The sequence below is a fragment of the Trachemys scripta genome, chromosome 22, assembly GCF_013100865.1.
Source record: "Trachemys scripta elegans isolate TJP31775 chromosome 22, CAS_Tse_1.0, whole genome shotgun sequence".
Lineage (NCBI taxonomy): Eukaryota > Metazoa > Chordata > Testudines > Emydidae > Trachemys > Trachemys scripta.
Genome location: NC_048319.1, coordinates 7,536,272 through 7,559,612, shown reverse-complemented (window position 1 = coordinate 7,559,612; position 23,341 = coordinate 7,536,272). Strand labels below are relative to the sequence as shown.

Sequence of the window (23,341 nt, the reverse complement as noted above, 5' to 3'; positions counted from 1 at the left end):
GGGTGCCAGCTGCCCATGAGCATGGGGCACTGGTGATCTCAGGCAGCCTCCTTTGGGGAAATGATTGGAGAGGAAAGCTTCCCTCTGCCTTGGTGCTCTCCCTGTCCTACAAGTTTGTGGCAGATGCCTCTTTTCGTTTCCCTTCTCGCTCTAGCAGTTTTTTCCTCAAAGGCTACATCGACACAGCAAAACGTGCGGCAGCAAGTCTCAGCCCCCAGATCAACTGCCTCGGAGCTAAAAATAGCAGTGGAGATGGTTTGGCTCCCAAAAGTAGGGAGGGTATCAGAGAACGGGGCTCCCACCCACGCTCGAACAGCTACACTGCTGGCGTTAGCCCTGCAAGCCGGAGCCTTGCTGCCAGCGCTTTGTTTTGCTGTGTAGTGACACCTGCATTGTCCTTTTGGAAAGGAAGAAAGAGTATTTTGTTGAGGCTCTGGTCTTCCCAAACCCAAGGAAAAGCTTCTTTCCTACTGGCCCAACTCGACTGCAGGCCCTTAAAAAAGGCAGAATAGCACAGGTGTGCTGGCAGCTGGAATAATGAGCAGCATATGCTAGTGGTTAGATTTCAGAGTCCAAGGCCTTGGCAGACATGGGAACTGGAGATGTTCCTTTAAGAACCATCTCCTTGTCTAATGGTATACTGAGCAGTCCCAAGCCGCAGGCCACACCCTTTCCTGGCGCTCTCTAGAAAGCGACGGAACCCTGGTGCTAGCACACAAATGCAAGAGCCTCCAATTGGCAGCTGGAGTTGAGCAAAATAAAGTAGCTGTGCTGGTTGGTTCCGTTCTGCGGGCGTCCCACAACTCTAACGACAAACGGGTCTGCAGGCCGGCCTTTCAGACAATCTTCCTTTAATACAAAGTCAATATATCTACATACACAGTGGTCTGAAAACCACTTACTGATTCAGTTTGAAATAACAGTGTGAAAGCAACAGCACTTTGCTCTCATACAAAGAAAAAACGTATTCCCCCCCCCCACCCCCTCCAAAAGAAACAAAACAAAAAAAAAAAACCCTCTCCCAATAAGATTTTGCTGCAACATACTTAGAAATTTGGGAAACTTTCACACAAGTAGGAAGTAAAATCTCAAAGAAGCCTTTTTTCCCCCTTTCAAGACAGGACATAGGTTGATTTGGGGGGAGGGGGTAGCAGTTCGGTTGCATTTAGCTCATCCCAACAGTACCAGCTTGTGGCCATGTTTACCTCTCTAGAAAATAATTAAAAATAATAATCAAGGGAGAGTAGTTATTGGGGCAGCGTCTCTGCTGCATGACACACTCTCTTCACCGCACTTTGGCAACACAATTCCTTTTCATGTACAACTGCTGGCCTATTTGACACATGGCCCACCGCATGAAGAGTCTTGGGCTGTTATTACAATACCCATTAGTCTGTTTAAAAACTGTACGCATGTGTCTGTGGGCACCTGCCCGCCATGGCTCTGAAATTCCTCTCTCTCTACTTCAGTCATAAGACACTGGTATTATTTAATCTCCCAATTCACCACTGGTCCTGGGAAGAGCAGGCAACATGGCCCTAGGAGGAGGGGGAGTGAGTTGGTACTAACAACCACATCTAAGCCAGCCCGCTAACCTCACGCCCTTCCAGAGACACCTGATATGTCTGAGATTTAAAATAAAGAGACATTTTGTTCTTACATGAGCAAGTTAAACCTTTTAAATGGTAGAAAAGCAATATGTAGAAGTAGCAATTTGCACGGCATTTTTATATATCACAGCCATTACACGTAACATTTCTACAGTGAAAAAATAGACTGTCTTTGAACATAATATGAACAAATAAGCAAATTTTTCTTTTAAATTCATTGACTGATATTCTTTGTTTTTTTTTAAAAAAGGAAAAAATACACTATTTAAAAAAAAGGTAATGTCACTTGTTACAGTTACATCGATACTTTAAAGAAAGCCACTCACAGCATATGCCACTGACTGCATCTTGCTTGATCTTTCCAAATTATTACACAGCAAGGGCATGTTCATAGCTGTGCCTATGAACTTGGAGTGACAAGGCCCGTCACCAGAGTGTCTCTGAGATCTGTTGTATTGGAGGTGGGGCGTTGGCAGCAATAGCTTATTGGGAATGAATCTCTTACAGAGGCTTCTTTAGTATCAGCCCTGTAAGGGCTCCATTCAAAAATGCTCCCTTCCTCCCCCCCCGCCCCCGGGGAAAAACGAACAGCTGTGTGCAGAAGGGGGTGGTTTAATATGGAAAGAAGTTCTATTTCTGTACAGCTCAAACACGTCTTATTCAAAGCAGCGCCCGAGTGTGTGTCTGGATGAGCTGAAAAGGGGAGAAGAGAACCAACAGTCGTTGTACCCAGCCAGGGAAGAGCCCGTCTCTACCTGACCACACCTCAGCTCTGTGCCCTAGGTGGGGGACCGCTAGTACACAGCCACTTTTTTCCTTTAAATAGCCTAAAAAAAAAAAAAAATGTGGGGATTAGGAGGAATGTTCCAAGTATTCAAAAGATGAGCTATAAAACCTCTTGGGGGGCAGAGGCATTGAAGGAATGGTGTTGGCAAGGGGCTGATAAGCCCGGAATCAGCCTGATGGTGAGACTGAGGTTTATTAAGACTCCAGCTAGAAGTATTCCTGACCTTAATTTTACCTAAGTATTGAGATTTTTTAATTATATATATATATATATATATATATTTTTTACACAGCACCTTCAACTCTGCAAGTGACTTCCTTTAAAGATCGCCAACTAGATTAGTAAATAAACTGAACTCTGATGATGTAACCAAAGCTGGTTTTCTGCTCTTTTCCAGCCCTCTCCTCTCCCTTCAGTGGTAACGTTTCACACGGGGCGTGTTTAGCTTTTGGATCAGTTTGAGGATGTCCATCTGCCCTCCACAGCAAACACCACGCGAGGTAACCAGAGCAGTTCATCATCCCTCAGTGCCCTGCTGAGCTGCCTTGTCACGGTCCGGGTTACAACATGGGAGTTCCTGAAGGGGCATTCCTTTCAAATCCTTCCCCCGCTCCCCACTGCATGGTCCAAATGAAAAGGGACTTCTTCTGAGTCAGGTTTATAAGTCCAAGCACTCCTCCCGGGCCAGGAGAGGCCTTCCAGGGCTGAAGTGGTGGGCGGAGTCTGCAAGGCGGATGGCTTTTTAGGTTGCATAGTGATCGAAACTTCCCAGATACTCGAGAGCTGCCTGGTAACAGAACTGATATTCATCCTAGGCAAGGCCAAGAGAGACAATCAGTGGGTTAGTGGTTGTGGAACACTTACCCAGACATTCTAGCGCACGCCTTCCTCGCTCACTGCGTCCGCTTTTCTGCTGTTGGGCGGGGACAAGAACAGCCCCTGGAAGAACACTGGGTGGACTGGAAATGAAGTAACCATCTCAGACAGCCCCAGAGCCGACAAACGCTCGTATGGCTCATGGAGCGCTACAGGATGATAAATGCATGCGTAAAACTGGGATAACCATGCCTGCCTTTCATAAAGCGCCTACGTCCATGGTTAACTGACAGCCAGGCTGGGTCGGGTGAGGTCAGAATCTGCTAGTGCTAGGGGAGCTCTTCTAGGGGGTACATCAACGCCGCTAGAGATTTGCCTTGTTCTACAACAGGCTACATAAAAAGCACGAGCGAAGTCAGTACAAACTAAAATTTCATACAGACTTTTTTATACTGCTCTAAGTACAATATTCATATTCCCCTTGATTTATTTTACAATTATCTGGTGAAAATGAGCACTTTTTCAGTAAGCATGCTGTGACATTTTGTATTTTTAAGTGAGGTGAAAGTTGGGGTATGCGAGACAGATCCGATTCCTGAAAGGGGGACAGTTGTCTAGAGAGGTTGAGAGTCACTGTGGTAATGGACAGAGCATGGGGCTGGGAGTCGGACAACAGCTGCCCTTGCAGAGAGCCTGTACCAATGTGTATTTGCCACTATACCTAATACTTCTGCTACACCACACAGTAGCTCAGCAATGCAGCCTAGGCCCCATTGGCCCAGATCCTCAAAAGGCATTTAGGCCCTTAACTTCAATTGAAATAAATGGATATTAAGAGCGTAAATAGCTTTGAGGATCACAGCCCTTGTTCTTACGGAGTTAAAGTTTCCTATTAGCATGGTGGTTAGAAAGGCAAAAGCTCATTCATCCTCCAGGTATGAGAGAAAGGTTAATAGCACCCCAGGAAAGGGAGAATTCAGTGTTTTCCTGCTTGCTATTCCGTTCACAAACACCCCCGTGTGCTAGTTCATCGCTACAATGTTCTTTACCTCTGTCTGCACCATAGCTGGTCGTTGTGTTCGCAGCATCTTAACTGTCTGGAAAATATCTACAACACCCTCATAACGCATTCTCTCCAGGACGATACTCAGTGTGATAAACACCCCAGTTCTGCCCACTCCGGCGCTACAGACGAGAGAGAGAACAAACACTGTGTTATACTCCTGTGTATATTTTAGTAAGGAAGTGTAGCAGTTATAAAGGCTGAAGACTTCGTTTATGTTCTAGTATTTCTTAAAGTAATAAATTGGCATCCATGTCCAATGACCATAACAGAGGCGGAAAACCCCTGCCTATCAATCCTTGCCTGGCTGGTGTCAGATTTCCTGGCCAATGTCCTCTACCAGCAATGGACATACTAAAACCACCAGAGTCACTGATCCACAAATGTCAAAAGCTCCAGCAGTAGATAAATATTCAATTTAGAAATTATTTTTATTGTAATTAGAAAATAACTTAAAAAAAACATCCTCCACCATTTGGAAGCAACATTATCGGGTTTAATGAAAGAAGTTCTCAGGGATCTGCTGAGGTAATGCCCTCTATTTTCTGCTTCAGCCAGTCAGGAGGCAAGAATAGTTCTTGCTCCAGCATAGCATCTGGCTTAGCAAACTGTGGTGTAGTTTTTTTTTTTTATTCAGCTGTGTTGGGTCAGCAAAAGCCTCCATTCAACTTGATGGCATTTCTCTGTTTGTACGCAACACAACAACATTAATTCTGTTTTGGCTGGGAGACTAGCTGGGGAGGAGGAGAGTGTGACCCACGAGGACCTCGTGGAGGGGAATGGAGGAATGCATGGCCCCCCTGGTGTGTCCAATGAGCTTGGCTTACAGAAATTACAAAATACTAGGTCACCCGCTCTGTTAAGGAATTTGCACTGAGGCAAAGATGGCTGCTTGTTTGCCTACCTGCAGTGGACAGAAATTGGCCCATCCTGTCCGAACTGTTCCTTTGTCTTATGCACCTGTCCAATGAAATCGATAAAACCCTCTCCTGATTTTGGCACACCTTGTTCGGGCCAGTCAGTGAACTGGAACTGACGGACGGTTCGGGATTGACCATCCTGGGGAAGAGCAGCAGAAAAACCAAAAGCTGCAGTTAAAACGTGTGGTATATTCATGCCATTAAAAATACCAATGCCAAATCTCCCGGCTGCCCCGTTAGCGAAGGAAGGGACAGAACGCTGAAGCACACTGCACGGGGGTCAGATATCGCCACAGCTATAGAACAAATGTGCTTACCTGTGAATGAAGTCCGTGGAGTAGCATCGGTACTGCTCCTTGTCCCTGGGCTGCACCAGCGCCCAGAAAGCATCGACCATTCCGGGGGCTGACCACACTCAGTCTTCTGCTGTGGACCCTTCTAGAAGAGGCTATAGCACCTCCAATTTTGGCAAATAGTTGCCATGGTGTCAGAATTACAGTCTAGAGCAGGGGAGGGCAAAGTGCGGGCCACAGCTGGCCAGTCAGGGCTTTCAATCCAGCCTGTGGGATTGCCAGCCCAGTGCGCAGCGGGGATAAGGCAGGCCCCCTAACTGCCCGGGCCGCTCCTTGAAGCGGCCGGCACCACGTCCCTGCAGCTCCTGGAGAAGGGCTCCATGCGTGGCCCTTGCCTCCAGGAACTGCCCCCCGCAGCTCCCAGTGGCTGGGAACGGGGAACCACGGCCACTGGGAGCTTTGGGGGTGGTACCCACAGGCAAAGATAGCGCGCGGCAGAGCTGCCTGCCCCACCCCAAAGCCTGTTGGCGTTCAGTGTGTATGAAAGACACAACAGAGAGTACAGCTTTCGCGATCAGCAAGGTCAGCCAACCTCCTCATTCACTTGTGATTAATGAAACCAAATGGGCGGGGACTGCAGGACCTTCCATTCGCCTGTCAGAAGAGTCTCGTTCCTGATCATTCCCCACAGTGCCTCAGACAGACCAAAGCCAGCAACATGTGCTCTGTGCATTTGGTCAAAACACCTCCCTGACCTCAGCAACGTCTATACAAATCTGCTGAAACATCCAAACGGGCACTGCTGACGTTGTTGCCCCAAAATCTCCCTAGAATTTAATAATCTTCAGAAAAGAATTCAGAGAAATTACCCAGTGTGAGCTAACAGCCTGAAGGAAATACCACCAGTTGGAACATGTTGGTGGAGTCAGGGGTTTAGGAGAAGCTTTGCAAACAGCTGAATAATAGGACCAATGTTGAGCCCAAGAAGACAGGAGCTAGAGAAAGACAGCCGATTTCAACAGCTTCTGAAAATCTTCTGTTCATTTAACAATTCTGCTCCCCACTCCGCAGCAGGGCAATGGAACCCCAGTGGCCTGTTTTCCATTTCTGCCACATATAAATCCTGAGCTGGGACTATTCTCTGGGTAGACTCTTGTGTGCAGACTCCAAATGAGAACTGTACGGCCAAGGCACGAACGTAGAATTCACACTGCCAAGCCCAGAACAGAGAGACGACAGAGCACTCACCCTGGCATCAGTAACCTTGAATTCTCGCAGGATATACTGAGGCATGTTGTATTCAGCCATGGGATCCACTACAAAGTACTGGTACCGTGCTGACCGCTCAGCGGGCCAATACTGATGGCACTTTTCCTGCCGCGGGGAGAAAAGACACCAGGTTAGGACAACGTAGTTAACCCCTTACGCGGCTGTAGGGCTTTTCACGGTGCTGCCCAACCACCCTTTCCGTGGGTCCATGCTTACCCGACCCATCTCTCGCAGCTTGGTCAACATCACCACGATGGTGGAGTTGTTCTCCCAGAGCATCCGCCAGAAATCCTCCGTGGTCTCTGCCAGCGGCCCTTGAGTGGCAATGTAGGCTTTCTGTTGTCTGAAAGAAAGCACAAACCCACACACAAGGTGACAAGTTATTAGCCCAGGGTCTGGGGTGATGGGCTTAGCAACTGGGGGGATAGCATGAACGCTGACGCATGGCTCCGGACATTTGGAAGGCCTTATGAGCTAGATGGGAATACAGCTCCTTGGAGATCTCCAGGCTTGGGCTAGGGGTCCGGGACTCAAAGGCCTTGTGCTGGGGTTTCCCTAATTACTGTGACTACGGGCTAAATCCTGACTAGTCATGCAGGAGGAGGTTGCAGCAGGACACTTGCCACCCTCCCACGCAGGTCTGCACAGGACCTAGAGGGCAGTCTGCTGCTTGGCCTATCCGAGCAAAACAGGGGAGGGCCGGGGACCACAGGCAGCCTATTGCCTGCGCTGTGCACCCAGAGGCATGAAGGAGGGAGAGCCCTTGCTGCCTCTGGTGCTGCTCAGTGCCCTCCCTCCTCCGCATTCAGCCTCTGGCAGGCCTACCCAGGCAGAAGGTCTGAGAGCATTGCTGCTTGGGTAATACTACACTACAGCTTTGCTCGCTGGCTCCAACCAGCAAAATACGGATTGTTTCCCAACAGCTAAAGAGAGGCTGAGACAGGAACGATCTGTTCCATAAACATTCCCCATGGTGAAATCCATCCAGCCAAGATACTCAGTCTAACATGGCAGCTGGATAGTTCTTTTAAAAAAGGGAGAGAGAATGTTATGATCATTAACAACTGAGGTTATACTCTCGGGAAAACCCCATATTTCAAGCTGTGAACTGATCACGAGCAGTGTCAGGAAGGAATCTGCCCTGTAAAACGTTCAGCATTGCACAAGCGGCAGAGTGTGGGTGGATGGGATTCAAGTTCCTTTGAAGCACCAGCTGTGGATTAGAACAGACCAACGATGTTCTGACCCGGGCTGGCAAATCAATCCATTCAACCTTCCTTCCCTTTTTCTGTCACTACCTCTTTAAACTGTTCTTCTCTGAGCACCTTGCGAAAAGGGAAATGAGCTTGAATTACTCCCTGTTAAAACAGCAGGCTGCAACGTGTTGTCGTTTACCTGTATCCATCGATAAAACTGGCATTGATATAGTCTGAGCCCTCCACTCCCCTGATGGGCTGAAGACAGACCCGGGTGGTCTCGTATGGCATGATGTTGACAAGGCGATTCTTGAATTTGTTGCACGGGAGGTTGGCGCTTATGAACCTGGAAGTGTGGGCTTTGGAGTTGGCAAGTCGCTGAAGGAAAAAAACACACACACTTGTTCTAACAGGTGTTATTTCAGCTCCCGGAAAAGGATGAGAATTGCTCAGATGCCTGGGAAAAACTGGCTTATTTAGGTAGGCAGGAGAAAAGTTTCCATTGGTCTGGGTCTGATCTTAGGCTTGGTCTACACTACCCCCCTAATTCGAACTAAGGTACGCAACTTCAGCTACGTGAATAACGTAGCTGAAGTTCGAAGTACCTTAGTTCGAATTAGTTCGAACTTACCTTGGTCCACACGCGGCAGGCAGGCTCCCCCGTCGACTCCGCGGTACTCCTCTCGGCGAGCTGGAGTACCGCAGTCGACGGCGAGCACTTCCGGGTTCGACTTATCACGTCCAGACTAGACGCGATAAGTCGAACCCAGAAGTTCGATTTCCAGCCGTCGAACTACCGGGTAAGTGTAGCCAAGGCCTTAGACAAATGGTTCAGCAGCATCTTCACGCCAGCCCCAAGGCAGGTAAATTTCTTTCCCCTCCAAGTTCCCCTGCGTGGTTCTGGCTTTCATTTATTTCCTGGGGGACGACTCCAGAAGCAAAGTGCCGGAGACGTCAGGGCCTTCCCCATTGCAAAGCCTTGTTGTGATTTGTTGACAGTGGAAATACAGCATTAAAATCAAACGTGAGGAGGGGAGGAAATTCAACCTGGATTTCAGAAAGCTGGACTAAAGTCTTGCAGCAGCAGCTGGTCTTTCCCCTGGGACCCACTGCAGCAGCCCTGGAGTCAGAAATGTAATTACTTCTTTAATGTAGAAACACAAAAACATTCCTTTCCCCCTCGAAAGGGCCAGTCGTCTGTCATCCCTTGGAGCCTAAGCAGCAGAATGCTCCTGTCAGAAGCACAGACTTTTCCTCCCCGCCCTGCCTTTACTCTCCAATAGGAGAAGGTCATTAAGTTCCCTAGGTGCCAGGGTTTTTGGTTTAAGTCCCCATTATTGTCCTGCTTAAAAGAACAACTTCAGGTACACTTCAGTCTGCTGTCTGGGCTCTGCCCTCCCTGGAACCCCCATGTTAGAGCTGTGTTATAATGCTTAGCGATAGTCTACGCTGCAGATCGCCTCAGGGAAGTGACTACAGCGTGGTTCTCAAAAACATCCCCATCACACTGATCGTGGCAGAACCATGTGGATCAGCACGATGCGAACACTGATCCCAGCGCTGACTGGGCCCATGGCATTGCCTGGCTGTCCCCTGGATAGTCCAGTTCAAATGGAAGCCCACCAGCACATTTTCTGTCCCTGTCCCTGTTCCTGTTCTCCCCCCCGGTACATGCCTAGAGCTCAGTGTTCTGCCATTACCTTGAACTCCAGCTCCATGCCTGTCACGTGCTCCCCCACCTCTATCTGCGCCAGTTTCTGGATGTAAGTGTAGAGATTCCTGGCTGGGACCTCTGTGTTCCCGCAAGCGACGGCCTCCAGCAAGGCGTCGTGTATAAAGCTGTACTGGTCTTCTGTCTGGACCATGTAGTTCCGCTGCGACCTCATGAGGGTGACGTGCCCATAAATGTCCACTGTCTTCTCATGCTTTATCCTCTCCAGCATGGCATCAATCACAATGAAACAGCCTGTCCGTCCAACTCCCGCGCTGGAAGGAGAGGTGGGAAGATAAGCAACATCATCCAAACCCCAGTGCCGCCTTTCTCTTGAGAAATTTACCTTGATGGCCGACCAGACGGGAAGGGACAGCTCCTTAGTGGGAGCACGCGATCGGGAGCATGGGAGGGTGAGCAGATGTGTACGTGAGAGGTAGACAACGAATGACAACAGATGCAGTATGTGACGAGCATGAAAGAAAAGTAGGAAGCAACAGAGACCTTGTAAATATAGATACAGACAAAGACTATAGGGTGGATGAATTACTGGAAGACTAGAATATAAATCAGCGGGGCTAGATATTTCGTGCATCTGTTGTGTTAAGGGAACTTGCTGAATGACGTAACCCAACTCCCATTGACATGAATGGGAGTTGTGGGGTCAATTTTAAAAGCTGGTTAGAGGATTTAGCCACACATGGAGAATTTAGTGTTTTTAATCTCAGGGTTTTGTCCTATCACCCCCTCGCCATAGCAACGGAGCATGCAGCATCCGACAATTTGGGGGTGTAACGGTGATGGGGGAGAGGAGGGAGGGAAGTAAAAGGTGTCATTGGCTTCCAAAACAAGGATACGAGTCATCCTGGCTCTTATCTGCCAAGTTTAATTGCAGCTCTGGTACATTAACTGATCAGGTATTGAGAGGAAATGATTTGTAGCCATCTAGGATAATGGCACTCTCAGCCATAAGCAATACGGCTCTATGAATAAAAAGTAATCAAGTTTGCCTGGCATGATTTGTTGACAGTTACAAAATTAATAGATGAATAGAAGCTCTGGAGATGTAATATCCTGATTTTAGTAAAGCCAGAGACAAAGGCTCACAAAACCATACTCAGAATTGATTCCGACTGGCTTGGAGGCAAACATTCCCGGGGCTGAAAGGACTGCGAACCCCAGGGAATGGTAAATCGCAATGTATCGAGGTGCCTAGTGGGGTGCTCCAGAAACTGGTGTCAAGTTAGATCTTCTTTCGGGCTAGTCTACACTGGCAGTGCTCTCATGTGGCTTGTGTAGTCGTGGCAGGGCACTGGGAGAGAGCTCTCCCAGCGCTCTAAAAAAACCCACCTCCACAAGAGGCGCAGCTCCCAGTGCTGGTGCACTGTTTTCACTGGTGCTGAAACTTGCTGCGCTCAGGGGGGTGTTTTTTCACACCCCCTGAGCCAGGAAGTTGTAGTGCTGTAAATTGCCAGTGTAGACAAGCCCTTAGTATCATTTTCATTAATGATCAGAGGGGCAGGGCAAACAGCATTGCCAATAAATTCACAGCTGAGACTGATTCAGAAGACTGGTTGCAAACACCAGTGAGGACAGAAATACACAAATCATAGATTATCAGGGTTGGAAGGGACCTCAGGAGGTCATCTAGTCCAACCCCCCCTGCTCACAGCAGGACCAATGCCCAGACAGATTTTTTTACCCCAGTTGCCTAAATGACCCCTCAAGGATTGAACTCACAACCTTGGATTAGCAGGCCACTGCTCAAACCACTGAGCTATCCCTCCCCCCAGAGGACCTACCTGTGGACAGGTTAGAACTATGGGCAGAAAAGCAACCCAATGAGGCTCAACTTGGCAAAAACACAAGTTAATAGACCTAGGAGAAAATAATCCCAGCGCCAGCTACTGGAAAGCAGTAATGCCAAGAGTGACCTAGGGGGGACAGTGGATGGCAAACTCGACACCACTTTCCAGTTGTGACATGGCAGCCAGAAACCCCCGTAAGACATTGGGCTACGTACACAGACGTCCCATCAGTGAGCAGCTGGGGACCAGTCCCCCCCGCAAGAACACACCTGTAACGTTACGTTTAACTCTAGGCCTCACAATCGCAAAGAATTCAGAGTCAAGCAAGCAAAATGAGAAAGGGGATGACAGGAAGGATGAGGAAGGATTGGGGTTTACCGTTGGGTTGGGTGGAAGCTGTGGGCTCTGAAGGGAGCATGATGCTAGTCATAACTATCTGAATGGTGAGGATACGTAGAGGAGAGAATTATTTGAAGTGGAACAAAGGGCTAGAGCTAGAAGTAACAGGATGAATTAAAAACAGATCTAGGTAAAATCTCAGGAAACGCTTCCTGATGTTGAGTCTATCAGGCAGTGAAATAGCCTTCCACAGGAAGTGGTGGAAGCCTTTTGCTTCAGTCACTTAGAACTAGATAGGAAAAAGCACTAGAAAAATGTCGGGCACTGGCAGGGGAGAGACCCTTGAGCCAGTCACTTTCCCTCTTTTTTGCAAACAAGGGAAAACACCCCCTCCCTGCATCCCCAGGGTGTTTTAGGGCCAGGTCCTCAGCTGCTATAAATCGATGTAGCTCTGCTGAAATCAATGAAGTGACACCAATTTACAGCTGCTGAAGATGCAGCCTGTAATCTTTATAAAGAGATGTGGGATTATCCAGAGAAAGGCCCTATAACAGTGCAGGGTGTGTCCATGCAACATACACACTGGTTTTTGTAGGCACCGGATCTGAAACATGAAGGAGAAAGGTTAGGAAGAAAGAGAACACAAGAATTAAATCCTATCGAATAGGCGGGGAAATTCCATTAAAATAGAGTCTTGAAACCCAGAAAGATGTTTCTTTGAGCTATAGGTGTGTGCTAACAGTCTGTCAATCTATTAGAGAAAGAGGTGGCCACAGCTAAGAACTGAAAAACAGAACGGTCACTTCGCCTCTCTATTAGCCCCAGCAACAAGTTCAGCGCAATCCAGTCCACAAAAAATAACACAGGCCCTGCCCCCAATAGCTCCCACTCTGACGAAATTTGCTCTGAGTCTGAGCCCAATTTACCAAGAACTTCAGGAAGTTATATTCTATGTCACTTGACGGCACCAGATGAAAAGTCGTGTCTGCTAATGTGTGTGTCATTCCTAGATACTCATCAACCCCCTTCCTTACACCTCTTCATTTGCAACATCACCATGACGGGAGCTCTCCCGTCAGACACAATTATGATAATTCTAGGAAGGGGGGTTCCAGGCCTGAACAAAGGGCTGATATGATCTAAGGGCTTCAAAAGCGTGTTTAATCACTCAGATCTTTAGGCAGCTTGAAAACTACTGATGCTGTAATGAATAACATGCATCACCCTTTTACCTCAATGCACAAAAACATTTGGGTAACATCAGACTTGCATGTGAAGGCATTTATGAATCAGCAGGGCCCTGCAGGTCTAAACACTCGCAGCTAGAAATAAAGGGTTTCCTCCTCCTATTCAAAGGCGGTCCCTCTTTTCATAAAAAAACCTCCTGGATCTCCATTAATTAGACTGCACAACACCTAAACCAAGCAGGTTGCCGGAGCTTTGGCAAGAACGGAGCAGCCGATCAGGGATCTGGTCACGGTAAGTTGCCCGCTGATGGCCCTTTTTATTCATTTTCCGAGAGGCGCATGATAATTGCCATCTGCAGGGTTAGTGATAAGTTGCCCACTTACAAAGACTGTTTAAACTGTATCCTCCAGGAGAGGCAGGATTAGAGTCCCCGATTGCCTGTAAAATTCAGATGTTACTTTCCCCAGCACTGAGTGACCTGCAGGCCCCTCCAGATTTCTCCTGAGGCAGGAGGGAGATTTGTCTGAGCTGAGTCGGCAAATGTTCCTCCTTGGATGGTAAATTGAATTAGGGAATGCTACCTGCCCAGGGGGACTTTCGCCGCTCTGCTCTCAGAATGACTGCGGCTCTCAAATCTCTTTCAAGACGCTGTTCGCTCTCTCCCTTGGACAGCACAACCCACCCTGCCTCTCGCCCTCCACATGTGATGCTTCCTAACCCCATTTCATCTTTCGTCCATGCCCACCGTAACAGAAACGAGCCTGCGTGCTCCTCAAAGGCCAAACTTTACTGGATAGCACTCTGCCAATGAGGCCTTATCAAAGATGCCAACTAAACCATTCCAACTCCAGCCCCGCTCAGTTCAGGAACTGCCGCTCTGAATAGAAACCAAACGGGAGCCTGAGACGAGACAGCTCCTGTGCGCTGGGAGCTGCGATGGGAACGTGTTTGCATGCCCCACTGAAAAGTGGATTTGCTTGGCAATGTGTCCCCCCCTCCAGCAGGGGCTCTGTGTAGGGGGAGGCTGTGGTTCTGGTAATAAGCGGGTCAGTACCTGCAGTGCACTACGATCGGGCCAGCGTCAGGAGGGTTGCAGGTTTTGACTCTTCTCAGGAAAGCCAGGAACGGGGTAGGGTACTCAGGGACGCCATGGTCGGGCCATGCTGTGAACTGGAATTGGCGCACCTCTCTCTTCTCACTGGAGCCATTCTGCGGAGTGGCAGAGGAACCAAGAGTCACCGTGAGCTAAGCAAGGGCCACGAGATGCACACGGCAAGTTACAGAACATAGGAATGGGACAATAGAGAGACGTGGCATCAGAGAGAAATGTCACCTTGTGAAGGGAGAACGTCCGAACGCAGAACGTGGCCAATTCGATAGTGTCTAGTAAGGTCACTTGGATCATCCCATAGGTCTCCGTGCCCCGGCCAGGCCAGTACTGGTCACACTTGATCTAGAAAACAAAAGTCGACGATGAGCTCAGGAACATAGTCTGAAGAGCACAATACGCAGCACGGGACGCTCCCTCGTGGCACGGAAAGTAAAGATGGGCCCCTGGCAAGGGAGAGCGAAACAGCAAGCAGCATTGCTTGCTGAAGCATCAGAATAGGGCGAGAGCCCACAGATTCAGCTCCATGTCCTATGTGCATCAAACGCTGCTTCTACTCTCAGAGCTGGAGCGTTGAGGCACATTGGTGGTCTGATGCCTGATTGACTGGAATGATTCTGATTGGCAGAACACTCGGAAGAATATTACACGAGATAATAGGATTCTAACCTTGCCACTTGATCTAACATGAGGCCAGGCTCAGAGCATGTTCCCTCTCCCCTTAGAGCAGTGAAGGGATCTAAGACTTCCCCGGTGGACAGTATTTTCACAATGAATCAGGGGGCCAGCAAGGCAGGTAGAAATCTCCCAAAGGAGCAGATGAGGGCTGCAGATCAGAGAGACTGCTGCTCCCCACTTCTCCGCATGCACCTCCCTTGGGGGTCTCCACCTCTCCCCCTCCACAGCACCTCCCCGGATCATGACTAGCCAGCCATCTCGCTGAAGTGTCTCACCCGTGACTTCTCCTCAAGCTTCGTCATCATCACCACCGTCGCTGAGCGCTGCTCCCACACCATCCGCCAGAAGTCGCCAAAGGTCTCTGGCAGAGGGCCCTGTGTGGCGATGTAGGCGTTCTGCTTCCGGTAGCCATCGATGTAGTTGGCGTTAATGTAGTCGCTCCCCACAATCCCTGCATTAAAGTGGCAGAGAGTCAGTTGATTTTGCCTTATTGGAGGGGGAAGAGCTTTACAGCAGCTTGAATTCCCTCATCGGAGATAGCAGGTGAGTTCCCCAGCTGGGGTAAATCAGCGACCAAGTTACCTCAGCTGAGGATCTGGCCAAGGACATCTCCACTAGACAGCTACTTTGGGAGGAGGCGGGGATATCGAATACCAAGCCTGGCGTATCTTATTTATACTGCACTCGCACCTAGGAGCTGAAGTCATGGACCAGAGGTTCATGGTGCTAGGCACTGCACAAACACAGAACAAAAAGATAGTCCCTGCACTAAGAGCTTACAATCTTCTGGGGCCAAATATGGATCTGGTTAATGAGATGCGCTGCACAGTTCATAGGAGAGTCCCACCCCTGGTTGGATCGATGTCCCAGACACGTCTCTTCGCCATGGGTTTCTGAAGCAGTGAGTCAGGACTCCCTGGATCGTCTGTGGATGAGCCCAGCTGCACTGTGACTGGGCGAGGCACGGAAAACAGGGCTGGGGTCTGCAGGGGAAGTAGGCGGCTTGGAAATGACAGACAGTGACTCGCCCCGATTGAAGCGTGTAGCGTGAGAGCTGCCTGCCGGAGTCTTTGACGAAGCGTTTTTAGGTGGGTGGTGAAAAGCAGGATGCACGGCAGGAAGAGAGCCGGACCCTGCCAGGTGTCTGTCTTATGGGTCGGAGTTAGAGAGCCACTTATGACTGGCGAAGAGGACTACCACTGTGTGGGGATTTGTCCCGTAACTCCTTACACCCAGCTGCTGGCAGTAGCGGCAGGTTTTTGTTTTCCGAAGATTAACTCAACAGAGAAACATTGAACTCAACTTTTGGGAAGGAGGGGGGTTCCCGTCCTCTTTGCCGCTGCTGCCAACAGGGTTAGCCTGGTTTATGTGCGATGCTAAACCCATTCAGAACTGCCTGCCAGTCTTCAAAGGCAGTGGGTAATTTCAGGTGCCTGGGGAAACAGGCTTTGATTGAATTTCTGGAGGGACCCTGGCCTCCCTCCTCCAAAATGTAAAAATTCCAAGTGGAAGAGCAGCTGTGTAGCAGCAGCACGAGCGTCAACAAAGGCTGAGCTTCTCGCATGAATCTCTGCAGCCCCCTTGGGCCGGCCGTGTCCTTTGAAATGGTGGCTGGGAGCTCGGGCGATGTTTTGCCGTGTAACAGGCCTTGTTACAGAGAAGTCATTGAACGAAAATTACCCGCCCCCCTTCACCGGGCACAGCTGACACACTGCAGACTTGACAAAAACAGAATTTAAAGAACAACTGAAAAAAAACAAACCCAAGCCCAGGCTTCGGGGAGGGAACCTGCCAGCTAGTGCAGAGGAAAGGACTTTGGCTTCGGTAAATCTCTCTGCAGATCAGTCTCCAAGTGGGGTTGCAAATCTGCCCGTCTGCCTTGCCAGTTCCTCCTCTGTGTTACCGTCTCTCCTTAGTTAAGGGCATGAAAACGGCTGGACGATGGGGGCACGAGACAGGAAGAAAGAACTACTGCTGCCTGGGAATTGGTGGAGCAAAACATGCCCCCTCTCCCAGTGCTTTTGGTTACCAGCCACCGTCACGCAGCTGCAGGCTTATTCCTATGCACAGACTAACGCAGAGCTGTCTGGGTGGAGGGTGGAATGGAAGAAACAGAAGAACAGGCCACACCCAAGCACAGAGCTTTACGTTCTCCAACAGCTCACTGGACGGCCTTGCTGGGTGTGTGCAGTGTCTGGATTAACTAGGGGAAGCACATGACTGGAAGCAGTTACCATCTGGTGGCTCTTCAATGCCTGTGTAAGATAATTTGGGACCTAGGCCTGTTCCTCGTATGCAGGTGTCCCCACTGCACAACCCAACACCACTTCGTTGGCAGAGATGCTAAGCACCGAAGGGGCCATGAAGACAACTCCCATCTTGCCAGGGTTGTGATATGTTGACTGAGCAGGAGAGAAGCTTGCCCCATCACTGCCGGTGCTGTATCTGTTCTGGAGATAGACAGAAATGGCTAGACCAGTGGTACTCAATCCATGGCCCAGTTAGCACACAGCTGCGGCCCAGCTGTGTGCTAAAGGCCGCTGGGCCCACGGAGTTGGGGGTGCAGGCTGCCCCATCGCCTGGTATGGCAGGGTCCGGGGCCCTGCTGCCCTACCTGGTGGTGTCCCAGCCCCCTGCAGCAGGGTCTGGCCTCAGAGCTGCCCTGCCGGGTCCAGGCTCTTGGCTGCTGTGTGGTGGGGTCAGGGTAGGACTGCCCCGCATTTGGGGTCCGCTCCTGGCCCCACGCTGTAGAGGGGTCTGTGGGCGGGTTGGGGCATTGGGGTCTCTAGGGTGATGGGGGGGCGGGGTTTCGTATACTGGCCCACAGTAATAAATAGATTGGTCTAGACCATGGGGGTTTTAAGCCGCCATCTTTTAGCAGCTTGAACACTAAACATAGAGCCCGCACCTGTGCTGGCATCAGACACTCCCTGGGCTTCGGGCAGAACTAGACTGTTCCAGGTGTTCTGGAAACATCAGGAATTCTCTCTCTCGCTCTCTCTTCCAGTGCATACGACAATGTGACTTTTGAAAGCCTAGCTCTACAGTTTAAATGGCTCATGCAATATTAATTTCAGACGGAAAACAAGCTGAGACACAGTCATCGTTGTAACGAGAAATGTTAGAAATCCTCCTTCAGCAACAGCCAAGGCTGATCCAAATTGATGCTGGTGTCTTGGCAGAGCTCCATTATCATGGTTTCCTCAGCAATGGAAATGCCCCTCCCCTGGAATTATTGTGGAAAGGGATGGATTCTAGCCCTTCGCCTTATCCCTAGAATTTCTCAACTAACCTTTAACACCAGCTAGGGGGGGTCACTAGAACTTGTCCCAGGTCCTGCTCCTGATGCCTAGAAGGACAATTCTTGACTGAAGAAGGCCAACCGTGAACAATACACGAGGGTGAGAGGCTTAGAGCAGAACGTCACCTCAGTGGCAGCCAGCCCAGGAAGCCCCACTGCAGCGACTCTGTTAGCAGAACAGCTTTTCTCTCCACAAAAGCATCTCTCATCCCAGTTTGCAAATTGGTGGTTGCGTTGAGCGCCAGGAGCTGCGCAGTTTATTGCAAGTCTTCCGACTAGCTCAGGTGTGTCAGTCACATGTCAGTTCAGGAAACTGCTTAGGAAAGAGACTGTAGGCTACGAAGCCAAGTGTTATTGCTAATTAGCATTTTAGTGGAAAGGGTTTTTTAGAGGGAGGCTTCCGGTTTGGCCTTGAATATTCAATGAGGAGCAGACCCAGCGTGTCAAAAACACCAGCAGGGTCTCAGAGGCTCACTTCAAGCCTGACACGGATTCTGAAAGCGCCACGGGTTTCTTCCAACCAGTATATAGTCTGGATTCTTCCCGTAACTCGGGACTACATCCAGCTGGGAGCTAAAGCAGGCTAACCTTCAAGTAAAGGGAACACAGCTTCTAAATAAACGCTCCTTTGAAACGAAGGATGCAGGGAGTGTGACCAGGATCAGAACATATTATCATGACAGGACTCTGCCTGCTGCTCTACCAGCGACCTGGTGAGAGGAGACTGAGAGCAGAGAGCAGTATCATGGGACTCTGTGGACCACAGTGCCCTGTGTTCCCCTGAAAAAACCACAGGCTAGCGGTAATGTCCAGAAGTAGAGATCACCATGGTTACCTTCAATGGGCAGCAGGATGACGCGGGAATGGTCATAGGCGATCACGTTAGCGTAGCGGTTTTTGGGCTTGTTCACTTCAAGGTTCGAGTGCTCCCAGGTGAATTGCTGGCCAGGGTCAATGGACTGGAAGAATCAGGAAAGAAAACAATTAGTCAGAAAGGAGGAGCAGCGGTGATCAGCTCTGTGCATTCTGCCACTGCGGGTCAAGTCCGGGCTCTGCAGATCTAGCCAAAGAATGGGGTGCTCTCCATCCCTTGCCCCCAGGAACAGTAACCGACCCTCCCCTCACTGCTTTCAGTATTGTCACGGTGATACGTCCCCCCTCTCCTTTTCTGTAACTTGCCCCAGGCGCACTTGGGATATTTTCCATTACAATGCAAACAAACACAAGCCCAGTGCAATTTCAGGCTGCACAGACAGAGGCATCAAGTCAAGGAGCAGGTAAGCGAAAACTTCCTCTCCGTACCGCTGTGGTACAACTGTGCCTAGAATTATTATTCTGGCTCTCTGTTATGGGCACCGTGTTACCAAAAATAGATTGACAACTGGGAGGGAGCTGGGACGAGAGCAACAGATATAATTGGGGGGGCCAAAGGGATGGATTTATGAGGAATAAACGGTAGAGCAAAATCTATACATTTTAGCTAAGAAATTATTAAAAAGAGAGACTTAACTCTACCAGTACCTGATGGGATGGGACAAAGGGTGATAACAAAGCATAATGGAATAAAAGTAAGAGAGGGAAAAATTAAGCTAAATATCAGGGAAACACTTCCTTCTCAGTGAGGGGTATTCGACACAGTGGGAAGGGAACTGTCCTGTCCCAAGAGAAGCGGGGGAAGCAGCATTGTTTGGGATATTTGAAAACTGGACAGCGCACTGAAAAGCAGGGAACATTCTTGCATGAGGAAAGTAATGGACAAGGGGGCCCGTGGAGGCTTTGACCCTGCAACGGTTGGCATGTGCCCATTTGGCAGGAGGAGAAGTGGTGCCTCTCCCTGGTCAGACAAGGGTTAAGGAATCTGGTCTTTCCTGGAAGGGATAAAGAGGGGAACAGTGGAATGCACTGGAGAGAAAAATCCTCTCCCCGCCTGTCCCGATGATTTATGCCAGGGTTGGTGGGTTTTTAAGTCCAGCTGTCCCAGATATGGAAATTAGGTTAATTATGTTTACCTCTAAATCCTCAGCCAGAGAATTAAATAAAACTCGGGCTTAATTCCGCCATCACTTTGGAGAGTCTCGGGGGCAGGGGAGGGGGGGGGTCCTCCAAACAGAGCTTGGCAGTGGCACATTCTGCAGTACTCCCCGCTGTTCACTCCTGCCTGTGCCCCTCCTGGGGGCAGAAGTTTGGGGGGACAGGCATACTGCATGCACGCGCTGTTTGAACCAGTAGCCTCCAGGTCCCATGAACATGGGCTCTGGAACCTTGCTGTGCACCCATAGGCAATTGCTAGCTCCTTTGCCCTCCCCTCGGCACCCTAACCTGCAGTGTTTCCATTCTCCTGGGGCATGGCTTAGATCTGGTGCTCTTGGTGTGTGTTTTATGAGCCATGCGGCTGAGAGGAGGTGGAAAAGCTGGTACAAAACCGCAAGACACTAATGTCCTCTCGCTCTCTTGCTGCGGAGCATTTCTAACTAATGGGTATTTATACTGTTGTAATGTGTCTGTTTGCTCTCTATCCCTCTAATCTCGCCTCGCTTTCATTTCATTAGTGCTGTTTGTTTAGCTCTGGTTCCCCAACTAGAGGAGGTTTTGCTGGAACTAAGCCAGGGCACTTGGGATATTGCATTATGCAAATGAGACTTTGAAATCTGTATAGAGCATATTAACTGGCTTCCGACTTCCACGCACTCCCCAGACTCTGAGATGGGGGTGAAAGACCCCAATAGAGCCAAAGAATCTTCCCCCCACAACAGCTGCTACGGCGAGGAGCTGTCTATAGACCAGGAGTCAGCAACCTTGCAGAAGTGGTGTGCCGAGTCTTCATTTATTCACTCTAATTTAAGGTTTCGCGTGCCAGTCATACATTTTAACGTTTTTAGAAGGTCTCTTTCTATAAGTCTATAATATAGAACTAAACTATTGTTGTATGTAAAGTAAATAAGGTTTTAAAAATGTTTAAGAAGCTTCATTTAAAATTAAATTAAAATACAGAGCCCCCCGGACCGGTGGCCAGGACCCAGGCAGTGAGAGTGCCACTGAAAATCAGCTCGCATGCCGCCTTCGGCACACGTGCCGCAGGTTGCCTACCCCTGCTCTAGAGCATCACTAATATCAGCAAGTAGAGCTAAGTGATAAAACTCACAACCAATCACTCCCTTCCTTTCTCTTTGTGAGCTGGACCGTCTAGACTTGAATCATTCGCCTCGCAACTACCAGCACGTATGATGAACAAATAATTAAATAGGCTGGTCAGTTTGCTATTTATGTAACTTAAGTCACAGAGTAAGCTGCGACAGTCAATTGTGACAGCTGCACTTGGTGAGTTCTATGGGCAAACACCCACCTCGGAAACTTGCTTTCAGTGACGTTCTAGCTACCGACTGGCTTTGGCTAACACTTGAGTGCGTGGCGCCAGAGTGTTTGCAGAGAACGGAAATGGGAGCTTCGCGGATGTGGGCAAATCAAAATGCAAACAGAAGTAGCAGACTGTGGTCTGGGGTTTTATTTCTCCTATTCGTGCCGAGGGCCCTGCTAGTGACTGGCCATATTGGGACCCAGAGCTATCAGTGATACAAAGGAGAGCAATAGACAGTCCTCTGGGCTATTAGCAACGGACACCTAGTTCCCCTTCTTCAGGAGAGCTGGCTAAGGCTCATAGATTTTCCTACAACCTGTAGGTCTCAATAGATTTTTGAAAACGCCTCAGGGGGTGCTTTTGGGAGCCCCAGTTACGGACCAAGACCCATTGTGCTAGGTGCTGTTCAAACACAGACCAAAATGATGGTCCCTGCCCCAAAGATCTTACAATCCAAATATTTGCACACAAATGTGTCTACATGACACTGTTTGCTCTGTGCATCCCAATCCGGCAAAGCACTTGAGCAAGTGCTTAACTTAAAATGCTTCCTTAGTGTCACTGATTTCAACTTCTATGTGCCTAATTGCATTGCTGGATTGGGGTCTGGGTGGATTTCCTAGGCTCATGCTTCTGAGGGCCCACCCAACGTGCCCTTTGTTGCCTGTACCTCATACTCTTGGGATAATTTCAAGTTGTCGTTGGCTTTGAGATGCTCCGTGTGTTCTGCCAACTCGGAGATGGGGATTGGTGGGTGGTTGAGCATACCTAGCAGAAAAGACAGCGGGAGAAAAGAAATCTCATTTAATAATAATAATAAAAAAAACAATTGTCAATGTTGCATAATTTACAAGGGAAAAAATAAAAACAAGAAAAAAATTACAATGTGAGATCTGCAATGAAAGGAGGGACGTTAGAAGAGAGAAGATTCAGGGCTCGAAATTGTATCCTTGGAAGTAAAAAGGAAAATGAGAGCTTTCCCCCGTGATGGCCCCATTCTCAACATTTACCAAAAGAAAATAAAAAGGGAAAAACAAATCCAAAGAGCAGATGCTTGTTAGCGATTCCAGGAGTGGACTTGAAACGAGCAAACTCTGCCAAAGGAAACCTACGCAGCAAATGTCACAGCACTCGGCATGGTCGTAAACAAACACCAACTCAAAGACAGGGACAGGGCAGAATTCTTGCTGACCGATGATAATAGGGGGTGGGGAGGGGAGTGCAGATGGGAGAGAGGCGGGGAGGCTTTTCAAAGTTGTTGTTGTGGCTCTGCATGGGATAATAAACCCTTCTAAAGCTCACTGGGGAGCATATTGGCCTAGGGCATACATCGAGCTGCTGTCTCCCACAGATCAGAATGATGCACATTTAGCCGAGCTTTTGAGGACTGTTCTAAGTTCAGATTTGAAACACCCCAGGGCTGGGTCAGCTGCCCTTAATCCTGTCCAGCATAAAGGAAACGTTACATCATTCTGGGAACGCCTCTCTCCCCCCGCCCCAAATGCCAAGCACATGTTCAGTGCATCACTGTGAAGAGGCTCCTTCCACAGCATGGCTGGCCAGTGGCCATCTCCTCCCACTGCTCTTTCCTCTGGGTCATAGGATATCAGGGTTGGAAGGGACCTCAGGAGATCATCTAGTCCAACCCCCCTGCTCAAAGCAGGGCCAATCCCCAGACAGATTTTTACCCCAGTTCCCTAAATGGCCCCCTCAAGGATTGAACTCACAACCCTGGGTTTAGCAGGCCAATGCTCAAGCCACGGAGCTATCCCTCCCCCCATTTTTAAAGTGGAACAGCTTCAACAGGAAAGCCAGAGCAGCTCCCGTTGAAAGTCTGCTGCACTAACTGGCAGACCGAAGAATTGAACCAGGACTCCTAGCAGCTTAGGGGAGCACCCT

General features: G+C 49.3%; 1 protein-coding gene across 7 annotated transcripts in view; it reads right to left on the bottom strand.

Moving 5' to 3' along the window:
* Positions 1-834: 834 nt before the first annotated feature.
* PTPRS (protein tyrosine phosphatase receptor type S) overlaps positions 835-23,341 on the bottom strand; it is a 110,813-nt gene continuing 88,306 nt past the window's right edge. For all 7 annotated transcript variants that reach the window (XM_034755296.1, XM_034755294.1, XM_034755298.1 and 4 more), the window contains 12 exons: positions 22,113-22,210; positions 18,923-19,046; positions 15,062-15,237; positions 14,334-14,453; positions 14,055-14,209; positions 9,655-9,940; positions 8,154-8,332; positions 6,975-7,101; positions 6,738-6,863; positions 5,181-5,335; positions 4,263-4,398; positions 835-3,208 (listed from right to left, as the gene is read on the bottom strand). In XM_034755296.1, the coding sequence (XP_034611187.1) occupies positions 3,140-3,208; positions 4,263-4,398; positions 5,181-5,335; positions 6,738-6,863; positions 6,975-7,101; positions 8,154-8,332; positions 9,655-9,940; positions 14,055-14,209; positions 14,334-14,453; positions 15,062-15,237; positions 18,923-19,046; positions 22,113-22,210 (1,751 nt within the window). In that variant the 3' untranslated portion in view covers positions 835-3,139. The remainder of the gene's footprint in view (positions 3,209-4,262; positions 4,399-5,180; positions 5,336-6,737; positions 6,864-6,974; positions 7,102-8,153; positions 8,333-9,654; positions 9,941-14,054; positions 14,210-14,333; positions 14,454-15,061; positions 15,238-18,922; positions 19,047-22,112; positions 22,211-23,341) is intronic.